The following is a 16,862-nucleotide window of genomic DNA, read 5'->3' on the forward strand; positions in this document are numbered from 1 at the left end:
CACAAAGGAAAAGGACGTCTGTTCAGGTTCTGCTCTGTTCAAGAGATGTCCTTCTCACTTAGAGCTGCTTGATGAACTCAATATCTTTGTGTTTCAATCAAAATGTGGAAGTTGTGGTGGCACAGGAAATCCACCACCAGTGTTCTTCTATTCCTTCACAAAACAGCACTGGGAGGAACATCTGGTGTATCAGAAATTTGATTTCATTTCTCTGACATAAAAGCCCATATCCATATCCAAGTGTGCAGTCTGAATTTGTATCTTGGACAGTAAAAGCACAAAACCCAAGGCACCCAAGGAAATAGTGTCAACAGCAGAGAAAGAAAATTACTTCTAGTCTCCCCCTTGTGAAATCACCCATTAATGTTCTTAGACCCTACCATTTTCCAAATGGAGATTTCCCCTATCACCCCTGGTTGGGCTCAAAGCCATGAACCATCTGGATGGATCTATTCTGGAGATGCCTTTCATAAGGAATACCTTCTTCGCTTCTATTCTTAGCTGGTAGCCTATTAGAATAAGCATGTATATTAATTATGGAGGAGGTCCCTCTATGGAGAATTTACTTAGGCCACAATTCCAAACTGAGCTTGCCCTCTAAGGAACGCCCAACGTTTTTACAACAGTAGATATTCAGAGCAAAATAGGCAAGAAGGAAAGAATAAGGTGAACATCTCACTAACAATGCAAGGCAGGACTGGAGGGAGTTTCTTGGGATACGCAATGGCCATGAAACAACAGTGGTCAGAAACAAGCTAAAAATCACAAGGCTTACCTATGCGGTGTCCAGCCTGCTTGCTGATACCAGCAATACACTGGATGTATGTTCTCGTAGTCGAAGTGGAATTATTCCTTTTCAGCTCTGACAAGAGATGCTCCATAAGCTCTGCAAAGATGTTCCCATTACATGTCAAGACCAGGTGACCTAGGGCAATGATGGCTCTCTTCCGAACGGCCAACCTGGGACTGATGAGCTGAGGAAGGAGGCAGTTCAGGATGGAAGAATGGAAGGAGTACAGAGTTCCCCCTAGCCTGAAACCACAGACAAAGCTCACATCAACCAAATGTTCTCCAGAGTTGGACTTAACTGTTAATTTCCTGAAGACAGCCATTTCAATTCATTTTTTCACTTTTCTTCCATGATTTATGTTTTAGATTAGATTAGAATAGAATAGAAGAACAGAGTTGGAAGGGACATTGTAGGTCTTCTAGTCCAACACCCCCCCCCCCCCCGCCTAGGGAGGAAACCCTACACCACATCAGGCAAATGGCTATCCAACATCTTCTTAAAGACCTCCAGTGTTGGGGCATTCACAACTTCTGGAGGCAAGCTGTTCCACTGATTAACTGTTCTAACTGTCAGGAAATTTCTCCTCAGTTCTAAGTTGCTTCTCTCCTTGATTAGTTTCCACCCATTGCTTCTTGTTCTACCCTCAGGTGCTTTGGAGAATAGTTTGACTCCTTTTTCTTTGTGGCAACCCCTGAGATATTGGAATACTGCTATCATGTCTCCCCTAGTCCTTTTTTTCTATTAAACTAGACATACCCAGCTCCTGCAACTGTTCTTTTTACATCTAGATTAGATGTAACTGTAAGCCATCCAGAGTTACCCTATGGTAAGATAGGTGGCCAATATTTTTTATAAATAAATAATGATGAAAACACATTCTGTTGTTTGCAAGAATAAGCCTTTGCAGACCATGAGGGGTGTATATGAGAGAGAGGATGCTGCAAGAAATAATATATTTGTACAGCAAAGTGTAATCCAAATTAACAAAAGCAACAGTTTATACTAATGCTGTTTTCCCAACAGTCCCTTTAAGGACTTAGGAAGGTAATAAAAACACATTATTTTAATGCATATGACGTCCGCCATCTAATATATCCAACTAAAAGGCAACAATGAGAACTCAGTACATTTTGTAATGCAAAAAGAGAAATCTGAAGTGTGACTTTCCCTCAATATGCAGTTCTCTATTCAGTGCAAGCAAATCTTCTCCTGCAGATCTAAACCATTTTTTTTAAAAGAAAACAATTTCAGAATATTTGCACACTAAATATCAAGGCATTTGTTTTGAATTGCACATTTAGCATTATGCTGTCAATCCACATGTTCAGCTATAATCTAGTGTTTCAATATGGACAGCAGTAAAGCTGACTGAATGACACTCATTTTTTAGAAGCTGAACCCGGAATTGTCGAGAGTTCGTTAACACAATCTTCCCCAATTTAACGATTTCCAGATGTGTTGCACTTTCACTTTAGCAATTATGGCTTTTGGCCATGTGGACAAGGCCAGTTCTATTCAACCAGAATAGCCTACTGACAATTATTGCCAGAAGTGGCATTTACTGTATTTCTTTTCTTTTCTTCCTTTCTTTCATCTCTCCATTCAGGGATATAAGCAAGACTATAAGAAGGAAAAAAATGTTCCCTTTCCTCTTCACTGAATGGGCCCCAGGGTCATTTAAGACCCCTAACTGGCAGTGACCACATGTCATTTCTTATAAAAGAGAGCTCTTTATTTCAGAAAACTATCCTTTAGATTTAATTTTTTATTTTCTTGGTTTTGCTTCTGAATTCTCCTTTATAAAACAAAATCATAAACAATTTAAAAAAAATCTTTGTGAAACACTTTCAGATTTCTCCTTTTTCAGGTTTGTCCTTTACTTTTTTCCAAGAAAATATGTTCACTGTTCTGATAATTAATATGTACAGGCCTAAATCTTATGTTACCAGTTCAGAGACTTCCAAAACATAAGCTGGCACTGAGATGCTTGTTTAGAAGAGTATTTAGTTTATTACAGACATGAAGCAGCAAAGAAGATATTAGCTTAGCGGGGAGGGGTGGGGGAAGATCTTACAGAAAAAGGAATTACAATTAAAGACCAAGGTCAAGTAAAGGCACGATAGACAGGCTCATCAAAAATGGGAGCCAACCCTCAATATTTAAAGAAAGGGGCAAGATTATGTGCATATCTAAAATAAAGTTAAAATCTCTAACATACTTTCTCTGATTACTTATTGTTTCTTAAATTTTACTTCCTGAATCCTGGAAGGATCCACTTGATAAGGCAGGGCAGCTCAAATTCTCTCCTTCCCTCCTCTTCCTGTTAAGATGCTACCCTCTCAGGATGAATCTAAGAACAGAAGCTCTAACAAACTCCTGGTTATTTAATCTCAAAGGACCAGTGATGGAGAAAGCTATCTTGGCTCAAAGATTTAGAGACTTGGCTCTCTTGCGCTTTTTGACTTAGAAGCAAAAGGGATAAATTTGTCATTTGTGTATGCTGCTTTCCAGTAGTTCAGGGATCATTGTTGTTAAAATATTCATGAATGGGAGAGACATGGGAACAAGGTCAGCCAATGAATAAGCCAGTGGTAGGATTCAAACATTTTTACTACTGGGTCTCTGGTTGTGGCTTGGTGGGTGTGGTGTAGCTTGGTGGGCATGGCTTGGTGGGCATGGCAGGGGAAGGATACTGCAAAATTCCCATTCCCTCCTGATTAGCTAGGACTCGGGAAACAGAGAATAGATGGGGGTGGGGACAGTCAGAGGTGGTATTTACCAGTTCTCCGAACTACTCAAAATTTCCGCTACCGGTTTTCTAGAACTGGTCAGAACCTGCTGAATATCATCTCTGGAATAGGCATCGCAACTAAGTCGGCCAATGGGAGCTTAACAGATCTGAGTCTGTGCAGAGAATTGAAAAAGAAACTTGATCAATCTGTTGCTCTGAGAAGTAAACAAGCAGTCTGTTTGGGCTTGACTGCTGAAATGAATTTAACTGCTTGTGTTTGCCCCTAACTCTCCTGCCTTGTGTTTACTTGGAAGAACTACCTGTTGGTATTGTGCATTTATTCATCTGTTCTTAGGTATATAAAAAGTTAATGAATCCTGCTGCATCAGTTATCTGTGTGTGCTTCTTGATTTGAATTTATGCAACAAACTCAGACAATTGTTAGTTTGCCTTGCTGTTAGAGCTGATTTTATCTAAAGCATTGTTTCTCCACCTTAGCATCTTTAAGTTGTGTGGACTTCAATTCTCAAAATTGCTGGTTGGGGAATTCTGGTTCTAAAATGCTACTAGGAAAAAGAACATTTTAAAGCTTTTTGAAACAACGTTGTTGAAAAATAACTGTACCTGCTCAGAATGTCTGACAAAATGTCAAGGGCCTCAAGTTGTACCGACACATCTTCTTGCTTTCCAATAGCTCCAGTCAGCTGAGCTGTGATATTTTTGCAAACGTTGGCCGTCATGGTAGAACCTGCGAAGGTGGGGATTTGAAGAGAAAAAGAATGATGGCTTCAACACAATTGTCCCTTTTTTGCAATGCTTTTATCAAACGATCAGATCAGATCGAGCAAATTTAATTAACAAGTTTTCAAGTCATAAACTGTTCACAGGCAATGGGGATCATCATACCAGTCTTCTGCAAAATGACAGCCTCCAGAGGGGCGAGGATTACATTCCCAAATTCCTCAGCAAATACAACCAAGAACTATGCTATTTAAGAACTGTGGAAGTTCAGCCCTAAAGTATTCTAAGCCTGGAATACTGCAGCCAATTTTGGTCACCATACTTCAAAAAAGATGTTGAGACTTTGGAAAAAGTTCAGAGAAGAGCAACTAAGATGATCAAAGGCCTGGAGACTAAAACATAGGAATAAAGGCTGCAAGATTTGGGTTTGGCTAGCTAGTCTAAAGAAAAGAAGAATTAGGGGCAACATGATAGCAGTTCCAGTATTTGAGGGGTTGCCGCAAAGAAGAGGGGGCCAAACTATTCTACAAAGCACCAGAGGGCGGGACAAGAAACAATGGTTGGAAACTAATCAAAGTGAGAAACAACCTGGAATTAAGCAGAAACTTCCTAACAGTGAGGACAAATAACCAGTGGAACAGCTTGACTCCAGAAATCATGGGCGCTCCATCACTGGAAGTTTTTAAGGAGAAACTAGACTTTCACTTATCTGAAATAGTATAGGCCCGGGATGACGAACCTATGGCACGCATGCCACAGGTGGCAGGAGCCATTTGTCAGGGCACGTGAGGCGTTGCCCTGTCAGCTGGCCAGCGTGCATGCGGTGCTGGCCAGCTGAGTTCAGCCTTTTTTAAAGTCATCTTTTGCCCTCCCCAGGCTCCAGAGGCTTTATAGGAGCCTGGGGAGGGCGAAAAGAGCCTCCCCCCTGGGAGGCCCCCCTGACGCTTCAGGGACCTTCAGGCGGCTTCCCTGAAGCCCCCGGAGGACTAAAAAGGACCCTACGAGCAAACCGGAAGTCACTTCCGGTTTGCTCGGAGGGTCAATTTAAGCCCTCTGGAGGCTTCAGGGATCTTCAGGAGGCTTCCCTGAAGCCTCCGGAGGACTAAAAACCACCCTATGAGCCTCTGGAGCCTGGGGAGGGCGAAAAAAGCATGGAAAAATGGGGGGGAGGAGCACCTCTCATGAGCGCATGCGCACTGGGGGGGGTCGCACGTTGTATTATGGGTGCGGCACACCCGCGCACAACCCCCCCTGCGCTTCCCCCCCTTTATGGCACGTGAGCCAAAAAAGGTTCGCCATTGCTGGTATAGGCTCTCCTGCTTGAGCAGAGAGCTGGACTAGAAGACCTCCAAGGTCCCTTCCGGAATAGAGGGGATTCCAGAATCCCCTCCATTCTATTCTAAAAGTACATAGGAATTGAAGAAGGGAGCATTGCATGTAATTATTACAATTTTATTCTTTAAAATTACAGAGAAAAATTTGCCAGGCATTTTGCACAAGATTTCAGTGATCTAAACATTACTATTAGTGTATATTGCATAGATTTTACTCCAGGGCCACTAATATTTGGAGTGTGGCATACCTTCTGCCAGTATTCTCAAAAAAGATCTGCTTATATCCCAGTGGTATCTGCTTCGTGACTTTTTACTTGTAAAACAGATACCACGGGGACATGATCAGTTACCAAATGTGGATGGATCAAATGTTCCTATGCTGCCTATTACTGCTTCGTGCTTCAAACAATTCCACTTCCCTCCCAGGAAGCTTCTTTCTAATCTATGCTCAGGAGAGGTGGGCACAGTTCTAAACCACCCTGAACTGCAGCCAATCATCATTTTGGTCTGTTGAGAAAAATTACAAGATCCATATGACTCACAGGAATTGATTGGAAAGGATGATGCTGTAAGAGGCCAAGGCATTTCTTTTTTGCAGCATCACAGCTTCCCGTTTTCTGAACACAGAGAAAGTCAGGTGCAATAACAAGGAAGGTGTCTGTAGGCACCATGGCAGTCAGGGTACCTATTCTGACCCAGGCTTCCTTAGAAAGCAAGAAGCAAAGTCTTGGTTCCTGCAAAACGTCTTTTATTTACATGACTGTGAATTCCTTTCATTCACAGTCAGCAAGGCTTTAGCAAACTGTCTTTCAGAGGAATGTTTATCCACATGCACCTTATCTCGTTTAGAGCACTGCCAGATAACTAGTTTCCAAAACAGGGCAAAGCAAAACTTGGCACAGAGACTCTTATAATCCCAAACAACTTTCCAGACCGAAATGATCGAATTGTTTCCTACAAAAGCCCACTCCCCATTTGTTCCTCTTTTGTTTCCTCTGGGAGGGGCCAATCACCTTCAAGGTGTGGCTTTACTCTTAAGTTGACCTTGCTTTCTTAGTTGTTCTTGTCTTCTGGAAACTCTGCGCATGTGCACACTGGGAACAGACTCCAGCTGTTCTTCTGCCTCACTGCTGTCTAACTCCTTCTCTGCCTCTGATGCAGAGCCCTCGTCTGAGCTTTCCTCAACCCCCAGGACTGGCCCATGTTCCTCCCCAACCATCTCACTGTCCAACTCTGCTACCAGCTCCGCTGGCCGCCAGCGAGCCACAACAGTACCATATTGGGGGACCCACCTTCTTATCCCTCTCTGCAACTATAACCCTATTTAAACTTTCTGCCACTGTGCCTTTTTATGAGTTATGTAGTACATAAAATAAAGGTTCCTTAGACTTTAGCTTGATAATGGGTGTTTTTAGGAAACATCCATCTCGCTATCATGGCAACAATAAAGAATATTTAGGGGTTTGGGGTTTTTTTTTTTTGAGATACCCAAGGTTAGCTACGACCTGTTACCTGTGGGACATTGCAGGTAGTCCTTGATTAAGACCACAATTGAGCCCAGAATTTATGTTGCTAAGTGAGAAATTTGTTAAGTGAGTTTTCCCCCTTTTTTACAACTTTTCTTGGCACAGTTGTTAAGTGAATCACTGCAGTTGTTAAGTGAGTAACATGGTTGTTAGGTGAATCTGGCTTCCCCCATTGACTTTGCTTGTCAGGAGATCACAAAAGGTGATCACATGACCCCGGGACATTGCAACCGTCATAAATATGAACCAGTTGTCAAGCATTTGTATATAAACTATGTGATTTCTGGGGATGCTGGAAAGGTTGTAAGTGTGAAAAATAGTCATAAGTCACCATTTTTTTCAGTGCCGTTGTAACTCTTGAACGGTCACTAAATGAACTGTTGTAAGTTAAGGACTACCTGTATATTAATTATAAACATTATTTTAATTGGCCTAATAAAGTAATACAGCCAGCAAATTTTGCTAACTGTCACTTGGAATACTGCATTCAGTTTTGGTCACCACGATGTAGAAAAGATGTGGAGACTCTAGAAAGAGTGCAGAGAAGAGCAACAAAGATAATTAAGGGACTGGAGGCTAAAACATATGAAGAACGGTTGCAGGAACTGGGTATGTCTAGTTTAATGAAAAGAAGGACTAGGGGAGACATGATAGCAGTGTTCCAATATCTCAGGGGTTGCCACAAAGAAGAGGGAGTCAAACTATTCTCCAAGGCACCTGAGGGTAGAACAAGAAGCAATGGGTAGAAACCAATGAAGGAGAGAAGCAACTTAGAACTGAGGAGACATTTCCTGACAGTTAGAACAATTAATCAGTGGAACAACTTGCCTCCAGAAGTTGTGAATGCCCCAACACTGGAAGTCTTTAAGAAGATGTTGGATAGCCATTTGTCTGAAACGGTATAGGGTTTCCTGCCTAAGCAGGGGGTTGGACTAGAAGACCTCCAAGGTCCCTTCCAACTCTGCTATTGTATTGTATTGTATTGTACAATTCACAAGGTTTGAGAGAACAATATGCTACGGTGGTGCTTTCTGATTGGGGAGTTCCAGTTATTGGTTATAGCAGAAAAGAATAACAGAGTAACAGAATGACAGAGTTGAAAGGGACCTTGGAGATCCTGTAGTCCAACCCCCTGCTCAAGCAGGAAACCCTCCTATACCATTTCAGACAAGTGCTTGTCCAATCTCTTCTTAATAACCTCCACTGTTGAAGCATCCACAACTTCTAGAGGCAAGTCGTTCCACTGATTAATTGTTCTAATTAGTCTAAGAGACTGAACCATCAAGCAATCTAGTCTAGGATTCAATTCCCTCCCCAGTTGTCTTTAGTATCTACATAACATCACTTGAGGAGATCATCTATTGGCCATAGGTTGAGGTAGCATCGATCTGTAAGTGATGTTTAGCTATATCTACATGTCTACATGGAACTGAGTCGGAAATGTAGCTAAAATCCTGACTCAATATTTTGAGATAGTCAGGCTATGGTTTGGGGAAAAAAACAGCCTCCGATTTAATCCAAGAAGTCAGCTAAATCCAGAAATTTTAACTCTGCTGTTCTTTCCTAGAAAGAGCAAGTTCACAATCTTGACTCCAGCTCAAAGAAAAGGTAACGGTCATGACCAGGAAGATCCATGCCCTAGTGTAGCTGGTAGACAAGTTGCAAACTTTCTGGGAACACTAGACTACAGTGGGCTCTATAGTACAGCCTCTCATGCCCTTTTTCACCTGTTAAGTAGGTTATTATAATTCACTTTATGTGAGGGCTGCCCTTAAAGATTAATTGGAAACTTCTACTGGTTCAGATTGCAGCTGTCATAACAGATCAGAGCCATTACTATAGCTCTGTCTTGAGCGTTGCATGAACAGAAAGCATCTAATGAACTTTCCTCCAACTGGAGAATGAAGCTGGAGATGCCTGAAAATTAGAATTGTCTATAGGGCGCTCTCAATTTTCAACAAAGCACTGGAAAACATTGATGCTGGCCCTAAAGTAAACGGTGTTCAGATCAACAATTTAAGATATGCTGATGATACAGTTCTGCTTGCCAGTAAGCATGAAGACCTTCAGCTCCTCATCAACCGAGTCTCAGAAATATCTGAAAAATATGGCTTGAAGCTTAACACGTCAAAAATCAAGATCATGGTCGTCAGCAAACCATCCATTAATTTACCATTGATAAATTTGGAAGGAATACCAGTAGAAAAAGACAAAACTCAGCAGCACTTTTTCACGAGGCTGTTGACAAAAATAGGATTGCCAACATGATCGTCAACATCCAATGACGGATATGGCACAAGAAGAAGAAGAAAGAAGAAGAATAGGGTGCTCCTCTCCTATGGAACAATTTCTCCTTGAGGTGACCCTTTTCTTCATTATCCTCTAAAATAGTGTCAAGATCTGGTTATTTCAGAAGGCATCAAAAACTACTTACATGATTTACTGCCCGAATGAGATAATAAGCAGAAATGCTCTATTGGAGGTTGATATTTAACATATTACTCTAAACTGTAATTGTTGTTATTGTACATCACACACACTGTTAGCGCTATGCCACTATAGAGTTGGTCAGACTGTTTATGCAGACCTTTTTGCCACTTCAGACAAATATATTCACCTTTGTAAATTTGCAATTTCAGATTTCGTACTCATGATTACCAGAGCTAGTTGCTTTCTTAGCATTGCTCATTTAAATTTAAGCAGCAACAAAAATAAAATGAAACAAATCCCTTCAAAATAATAATAATAATAATAATAATAATAATAATAATAATAGTAGTAGTAGTAGTAGTAGTAGTAGTAGTAGTAGTAGTAGTAGTAGTAAATTAAAGAAAAAATTCTGATGTGATGACCTTATTTGATGAATTTGGTAGAATTTGGTTCCAATGTTCATCAAGTGAAAAGCTAACTCAGCATGAAGTCCATTTGTGGAAGAACTACCTAAAAATGACTATGGGAAGAGGGCATTGAAACAAACATCTTTGCTTGCTTGCTTAGAAAATAGATTGTTTTCCAGAATCCTCCCATCACTACCGTAGTAAAACAACTTCTTTGTCTATGATGAGAAAGAAAAGGCCTTCCGCCAGGAATGCCCATGTAGCATTCTTTCAATCACAATGGCAAACAACAGATTATTTGTATTGTCAAGACCACTGCTTGCATGTATATATTGACAGGCCATTGTTCTGATGAAAGGAACCAACCAGACAGTGACTATCTCATTAAATCTACATTTGCATCTGCCCAGATAAATCACCAGATCATCATTTGCATCTTTTATAAATAATTTCACCTTGGCATTTTCTTCAGACCAAGGTCAGCATTAATTTGCAAACTGTGACTCTTATTTCATTTACACTTCCTCTCTTACATTTCTAATGATATTCACTGTCATTCTCAGCATGAAACTCCTTTTAAAAAAAAGAAAGAAAGAAACACCCTATACAGTCCAGATACGCACATTTTTCTCTTTAGTAATCACAGCATTTGGAAAATAAATCCCACAAAACAAACTCCACCCAGCATCGCTTCCCAATCACATTTGGAGGCCGGCAGGCTGATTCATTCGATCTTATAGACTACAGACTGACTGCAAAGAGAGAACCAGCCTCATTGTTCAAAGAGAGGGTCAAGGCATTTACCTGTAGATGGGGCAGGCAGCTCGGAAATGACGGTCTTCAACCCAATGCTGGAAATATCCCGAAGCTGTTCCTTATCAGACAGCATGTTCTTACACAGTGTATCAACAATCGTTTCCACCTGATATTCTTTCACTTTGCTCACCAAAGGACCCAAACTGGGGAGAAAGAAAGAAATCCCATATTAAAAAAAGACCTTCCTCAGAGAAGATAGGAAGTTGTAACGCAATACATCCAACCTGCCCCTTCCGGTCTTGCACAGATGTCTCTCAGCCAACCGATACCTTTCACAATACAAGTAATGATCAATACCGGTTTGGACCAGTTCGGCTGAGTAGGTAGTAACTCGGCCTGCCACGCCTCCAAACCGGTTCTATCGTCGGCGCTGCCATCTTGATGTTCGGTTCTGTGCATGCGCAGAACTATCCTCATTGCAAAAATGTATTTTTTTTCCTTTTCTAACGTGCACACACGCAGACCTTTTTAGGTGCAAATGAGCACACATGCGAAGGGTGTGTTTGTTGTGCGTGTATGCAAAACATTTTGCACACTTAACCGGCAGTAATGCCGGCAGGAACCCACTCAGGAGGTATCCTTTGCTATGGAAGCCTACACCACTGGAAAGCTTTTACCATCAAAGCTTGTCTATGGAAGATATTGAAAATATATCCTTCTCTCCTGGCACTTAAAGCTGGTCTGCTGCCTTTAGAGTCAAGATGAAAGATACCCTGCCATGCCAATCGTGCAGAATCCTAGTTCTCCAATAACCTGGCTGCTTTCTTCCCTGCTATGAGTCTGTTGGCTAATCAGCAGCAAAGTCACAGAAGAGAAACCAGGCCTGCATGGTATGAAATTGAAGTTATTGTAGAAGGAGACAGAAAACACCATATTTAGAAGTCCTTTCGAAACAATTTTGTATCTTAGCCTTTCTCAAATCCTAATTCTGGGGCCCCAATCTTTATCCAACAGTTTATATCAACACTTTACTAAGGATCTTTCCCCATTGTTCAGTTTTAAGGGTTAAGCACCCATCTGTAAGTAAGCAGAAAATTGTAGCAGCATAACACCCATTGTTCAATGTCCGGTCAATGTTTCTGCATCTAGCACTGAATTTTGCTTTGCTCCTAAATGGTGGGCATCTGGATTTTTCATGTGCAAGTTGTGCTATACAAAGTGACTGATCAGTCAACTGCTTTTGCCTTCTTCCCTTTCCAAAGTCTTCTCCACAATTTCAACAAATCTGCTGAACAGCCATCTATTATTCTTAGGGAGGTACCAAGTTTTGAAACAAGCTAGGGAAGCATTTATAGGTTTTGTACCATTCCAAAATTCCACCCAAATAGCAACAGCACTTAGACTTATATACCGCTTCACACTGCTCTACAGCCCTCTCTAAGCAGTTTACAGAGTCAGCATATTGCCCCCAGCAATCTGGATCCTCATTTTACCCACCTCAGAAGGATAGAAGGCTGAGTCTACCTTGAGCCTGGTTAGAATCGGACTGCTGGCAATCACCAGCAAATACTGAACTAGTAGAGAGCAGAGGTGGTATACAGCAGGTTCTGACCAATTCTGGAGAACCCATAGCAAAAATTTTGAGTAGTGCGGAGAACTAGTAAATACCACCACTGACTCGCCCTGCTCCCATCTATTCTCTGCCTCCCGAGTCCCAGCTGATCGGGAAGAAATGGGGATTTTGTAGTAACCTTCCCCTGGAGTGGGGAGGGAATGGAGATTTTAAAGTATCCTTCCCCTGCCACGCCCACTAAGCCACACCCACCAAGCCATGCAACACCCACCAAGCCACACCCACAGAACCGGTAGTAAAAAAAAAATGAATCCCACCACTGGTAGAGATTCAGTAAGATACAGTATGTTTGTTGGATCCACTGCTTTTTCCAACATAATTGTTCCTCACAAAGCTTGGATTCCAAACCCTTGATCATCTCTGTAGTCCTCCTCTTGACTTACTTCAATTATTACTTACTTAATTCAATTATTATTTAAACTTTATTTCAGCCACCCCACTGCAGTAAATTCTGGATGGCTTACAAATACAAAAACATTAAAAATACAAACCACCACAGAGAGTTTAGACTAAAACAACTACAATGATAATAAATTAGAACAGAGGCCCCACAAATACATTCACTGCAGGCCTGGACTCAAAGCCTGATCTGAAATCAGAGAAAAGGTGTTGTATCTCAAAGGGAACATCGTTTCAGAAAGTAGGGGGCCATGGTAGAGATTTATCACTATCTTTTTTTTAACCGCCCAGAACTTGACAAGAGTATTTTAGTTGGGTCCGACTCCAACCAGAGCAATGTAGTGTTTTCTTATAGCTACCATATTTTTTGGAGTATAAGACAGACCTTTTTCCCCCAAAAAAGAGGGAGAAAATCTGGGTGCGTCTTATACACTGAATGCAGCATTTTTGGCCTCTGGAAATCCCGCCCCCTTTGCAAAAATGGACGTGCAGAGGATTTGGGAGGCCTGCAAAGTGCTCCTGGGGGCTGGGGAGGGCAAAAACAAGCAAAAAATGACCCATTTTTTGTTCGTTTTTGCCCCCCCCCAGCCCCCAGCAGCACTCTACAAGCCTCCTAAAGGCTATGCATGCCCTGTTTTTTTGCAAAAAACTGGGCCTGTTTTCACGAAAAACAGGCTGTGTTTTGCTCATTTTTGTCCCCCCCCCAGCCCCCAGGAGCATGTTGCAGGCCTCTCAAATTCTCTGCATGCCCCGTTTTTCACAAAAAATGAGGCATGCAGAGGGTTTGGGAGGCCTGCAGAGTGCAAAAACCTTTTTTTAAAAAAAATTACCTCTTCACAATCTTGGTGCGTCTTACACTCTGAAAAATACGGTAATGCAAAAAAAAAACTCTTACCATTTGACAGCCAGGTTTTGCACTTCCCCATTTTTATCCTCAAGCAATTTTAGGAGCATTTTCACAACCTTTTTCTCACTGTCTTCATCTAGCTTTATGGAATCTTTCTGCAGTTCCATCATCAAATCATTGGTAGCCATAAATCTGGAAGAAAGCGTATCAGTGATAGGTTGGTCAGTGGGGAATCATAAATCCATATTCCATGATAGAAAGATCAACATCTATTGATCAAAAAGGTAAGTAAAACGGATTCTTCACTAGTAATCATGAATTTATTAAATGTGGAACAAGAATCCTCTTAATTAAAAGTAATATAATACAGAAATATTGAACTATCCAAAGAGTATCACTCGATTTTTGCTTGCTCCAGGAACACCTTGCTTTTGAAAGGCCCTTGCAAATCATCTGATTTGAAAGTGAAGAATATATTAATTGCACTCCCAGCAATGCTTTGCCAGGAAAATTGATAGCTCTGATCCAAAGAAGTGCTTTGTGCATTATTGTTTGTTTGTTTGTTTGTTTGTTTGGATTTATATACCGCCCTTCTCCAAAAGGACTCAGGGCGGCGTACAATATTAAAAAACATACATCCCAAAAGTTTAAAAAAAAAATTAAATCCATATCCAAAAAAACAAACCGAATTTAAAAGACAATACATTTAAAATAAGTTAAAAATTAACAGGCCAGGCCGGCTTGCTGGAAAATCCAACTTTTTAGGGCGCGTCGGAAGGACCGGAGGTCAGGGATTATGCGAAGCTCCGGGAGCAGCTCATTCCAGAGGGAAGGCGCTCCCACAGAGAAGGCGCTCCCACAGAGAAGGCTCTCTTATATAGCTGGGGATGAGGAAAGTTTTTTTTCAAGTTTTTTTTATTTTTTTTTACTACAAATTATACATATTATAGGAACAAAGCTTTGTCCAGGTCTTTTCTTTTACACCCTCTCATTTACAAAATCCATTTTACATCATAGTTTTGTTTTCACTTTCAGCCAAATTATTCTCTTCTATTATTTTCATCTTTAAACTTATTTTTCTTAATACATAAATAATATCTTGAATTGTCCCTTCAAAGTTGCACCAAATTTTCATTTTTTATTTTCTCCATTTATATATTTTACCATGCACAACATATATCTTCTAATTCAATTTAAACATAGAGAGTATTTCTTTCACTTTTTCTACAATTAACAATATATTATAATTTCTTTATTTCTTAATTAACTACATAACAATAACAATCTTACTATTATTCGGGATGAGAAAAGTTTTCACATGCTAAGCAGGTATGTCCCACATTCCCTCAAACCTGTTTTTATGGTTAGATTTCCATAACCATCTTTGGCATGCCATATTTTTGTCTTAACCACGTACAACAGCAAACACCAATGAGGCAACTGACATGCTCTGGTAATGGCATCAAAGCCCAGAACATTTTTACTATTCTGTTTCTAAGGCCTTCTAATCTTCTGAGCATAACATCAAAGCAGAAACTTGCTTAAATACATTCTCAGAATTTAAAATTGACATTCTTCTAAACAATCCTTCTTCAGGTTGCTGCCCTTACAGATAAATTGGATCCAAACTCCCAAACGTTTCCAGAATGCTTGGTTATTAAATATATTAATTGGGCAGAAAAGAAACTATAGTTCAACAATTCTGGAATGGTGGGGATGACTACCCAAGACTTAGCTCTACTGAATCCTAAATATTATTTTCCTATAAACACATTTCAAACTGCAGAGGCTGCAGATTTCAACATTCCACAATTGCTGCCCTAAAATGTTTAGTATAACTGTTGTGCACATAAAAGGCAATTTTGAATGCAGCTCTATCTTGTCTTGGATCCCAACAGGATGAAGCTGGGGCAAAGCTACCTATTAATCAGTGACGTGCAGTCAGGGGAGGCAAGGGAGGCAGAGCCTCACCGCTCTCATCATGAAAATAAAATAAAATAACTCCGGGAAGCCATGAAAGTGGCTGGGAGAGGCGCGCAGCTTGGTTTAGCCTCCCTGGACATCTCAGCAGCAGTCCCAAGTGTGCCGATCTCGCCATTTTTTGCATCAAGCGAGCCCGGGATCCTTGCAAGGGGAATGGGACGTGTGCAGGCGGCTCCTCAATGCCAGCCTCAGATCAGCGCAGCCGCGGTCCCCTTCATGTTGGCTTAGGAAGGAGGGGAATGGGACCATGTGTGCAGGGGAAGGGGATCGTGGCTGTGCTAATCTGAGGCTGTGCGCTGCTGAGGAGCCACCTGCACACATGGTCCCATTCCCCTTGCAAGGATCCCGGGCTCGCCCGATGCAAAAAATGCCTAGGTAACATCATCAGTGCTAGAAGGGGGGGGGGGAAGGAGGAGAAAGGAGAAGTTTCTCTTCTCAGAAATGTCTTCTCAGTGGAGCTGCGGCAGCCTGTCTGTCCCTTTCTGACATTTCTGCGCCCGTGCGATCGGAGCAACCACACGGTTTGATGACGTCACCAGCCTCACCAGTCATAAACCTCACCGCACATCACTGCTATTAATACTTGGGCAACATGAAAATGTCAAAGATCAGCCTTGAGCACTGGGACAAGATTCTCCACATGTATGAAATGGGGAACAGTCCTTCAGATTCCAGTAAGAGTTTGCACTGCAAAAAAGGAATTAAGATATATAGCAGCAGGGATAAGTAAACCCAACTTTTATAACTGCATCATTGCCTGCTACATTTTCTTGGTTCAAAATATCAATAAGCCATAATGTGATTTCCTTCGTTTTAACTCAGTGAAACATGAAACCAACCATTATGATTTGTAAATCATGATTTATAGCTTAATACAAATTATATGTGTGAATGAGTTAACTATGACTTGTTCAGTAATCTATGGTTAAAAACATAGCATTAGCTATGAAGACAGACACTAATTGAGGACTTATAATGAAGTAGATCATGCTCAGACTAGTAATCATAAGATATATCTGGCTTGTTTATTCCTAATATTTGGTTTGTGCCACTATGATTCATGCTGATCCCTATATAACTCCAAACTCTTTGCTTTCAGCTTAATGTGGTATATAAGCATATTTTTATCTTACCTTTATGGGTTCATCAATAAAATATGGTTAAAATCCTTTCTTAGATGTAAGCTTATAACTTAATTTTTTCTATTTGCCTTCTGTTATAGCATATAATTAAAACAATATTCAGAAAATATAGAGTAGTTATTAAGCATCTGACTAGGGACAAG

At 40.9% G+C, this 16,862-nt stretch overlaps 1 protein-coding gene across 4 annotated transcripts in view; it reads right to left on the reverse strand.

Annotated features, from left to right (window-relative positions):
* LOC309384129 (cullin-associated NEDD8-dissociated protein 1-like) overlaps positions 1 to 16,862 on the reverse strand; it is a 35,036-nt gene that overhangs the window by 14,140 nt on the left and 4,034 nt on the right. For 3 of the 4 annotated variants that reach the window (XM_081937322.1, XM_081937323.1, XM_081937321.1), the window contains 5 exons: positions 13,643 to 13,786; positions 10,764 to 10,918; positions 4,146 to 4,269; positions 776 to 1,032; positions 381 to 509 (listed from right to left, as the gene is read on the reverse strand). In XM_081937322.1, the coding sequence (XP_081793448.1) occupies positions 381 to 509; positions 776 to 1,032; positions 4,146 to 4,269; positions 10,764 to 10,918; positions 13,643 to 13,786 (809 nt within the window). The remainder of the gene's footprint in view (positions 1 to 380; positions 510 to 775; positions 1,033 to 4,145; positions 4,270 to 10,763; positions 10,919 to 13,642; positions 13,787 to 16,862) is intronic. The other variant, XM_081937324.1, reaches the window with a different exon arrangement.

The sequence above is a fragment of the Natrix helvetica genome (assembly GCF_964273705.1).
Source record: "Natrix helvetica genome assembly, chromosome: 1".
Classification (NCBI taxonomy): Eukaryota; Metazoa; Chordata; class Lepidosauria; order Squamata; family Natricidae; genus Natrix; species Natrix helvetica.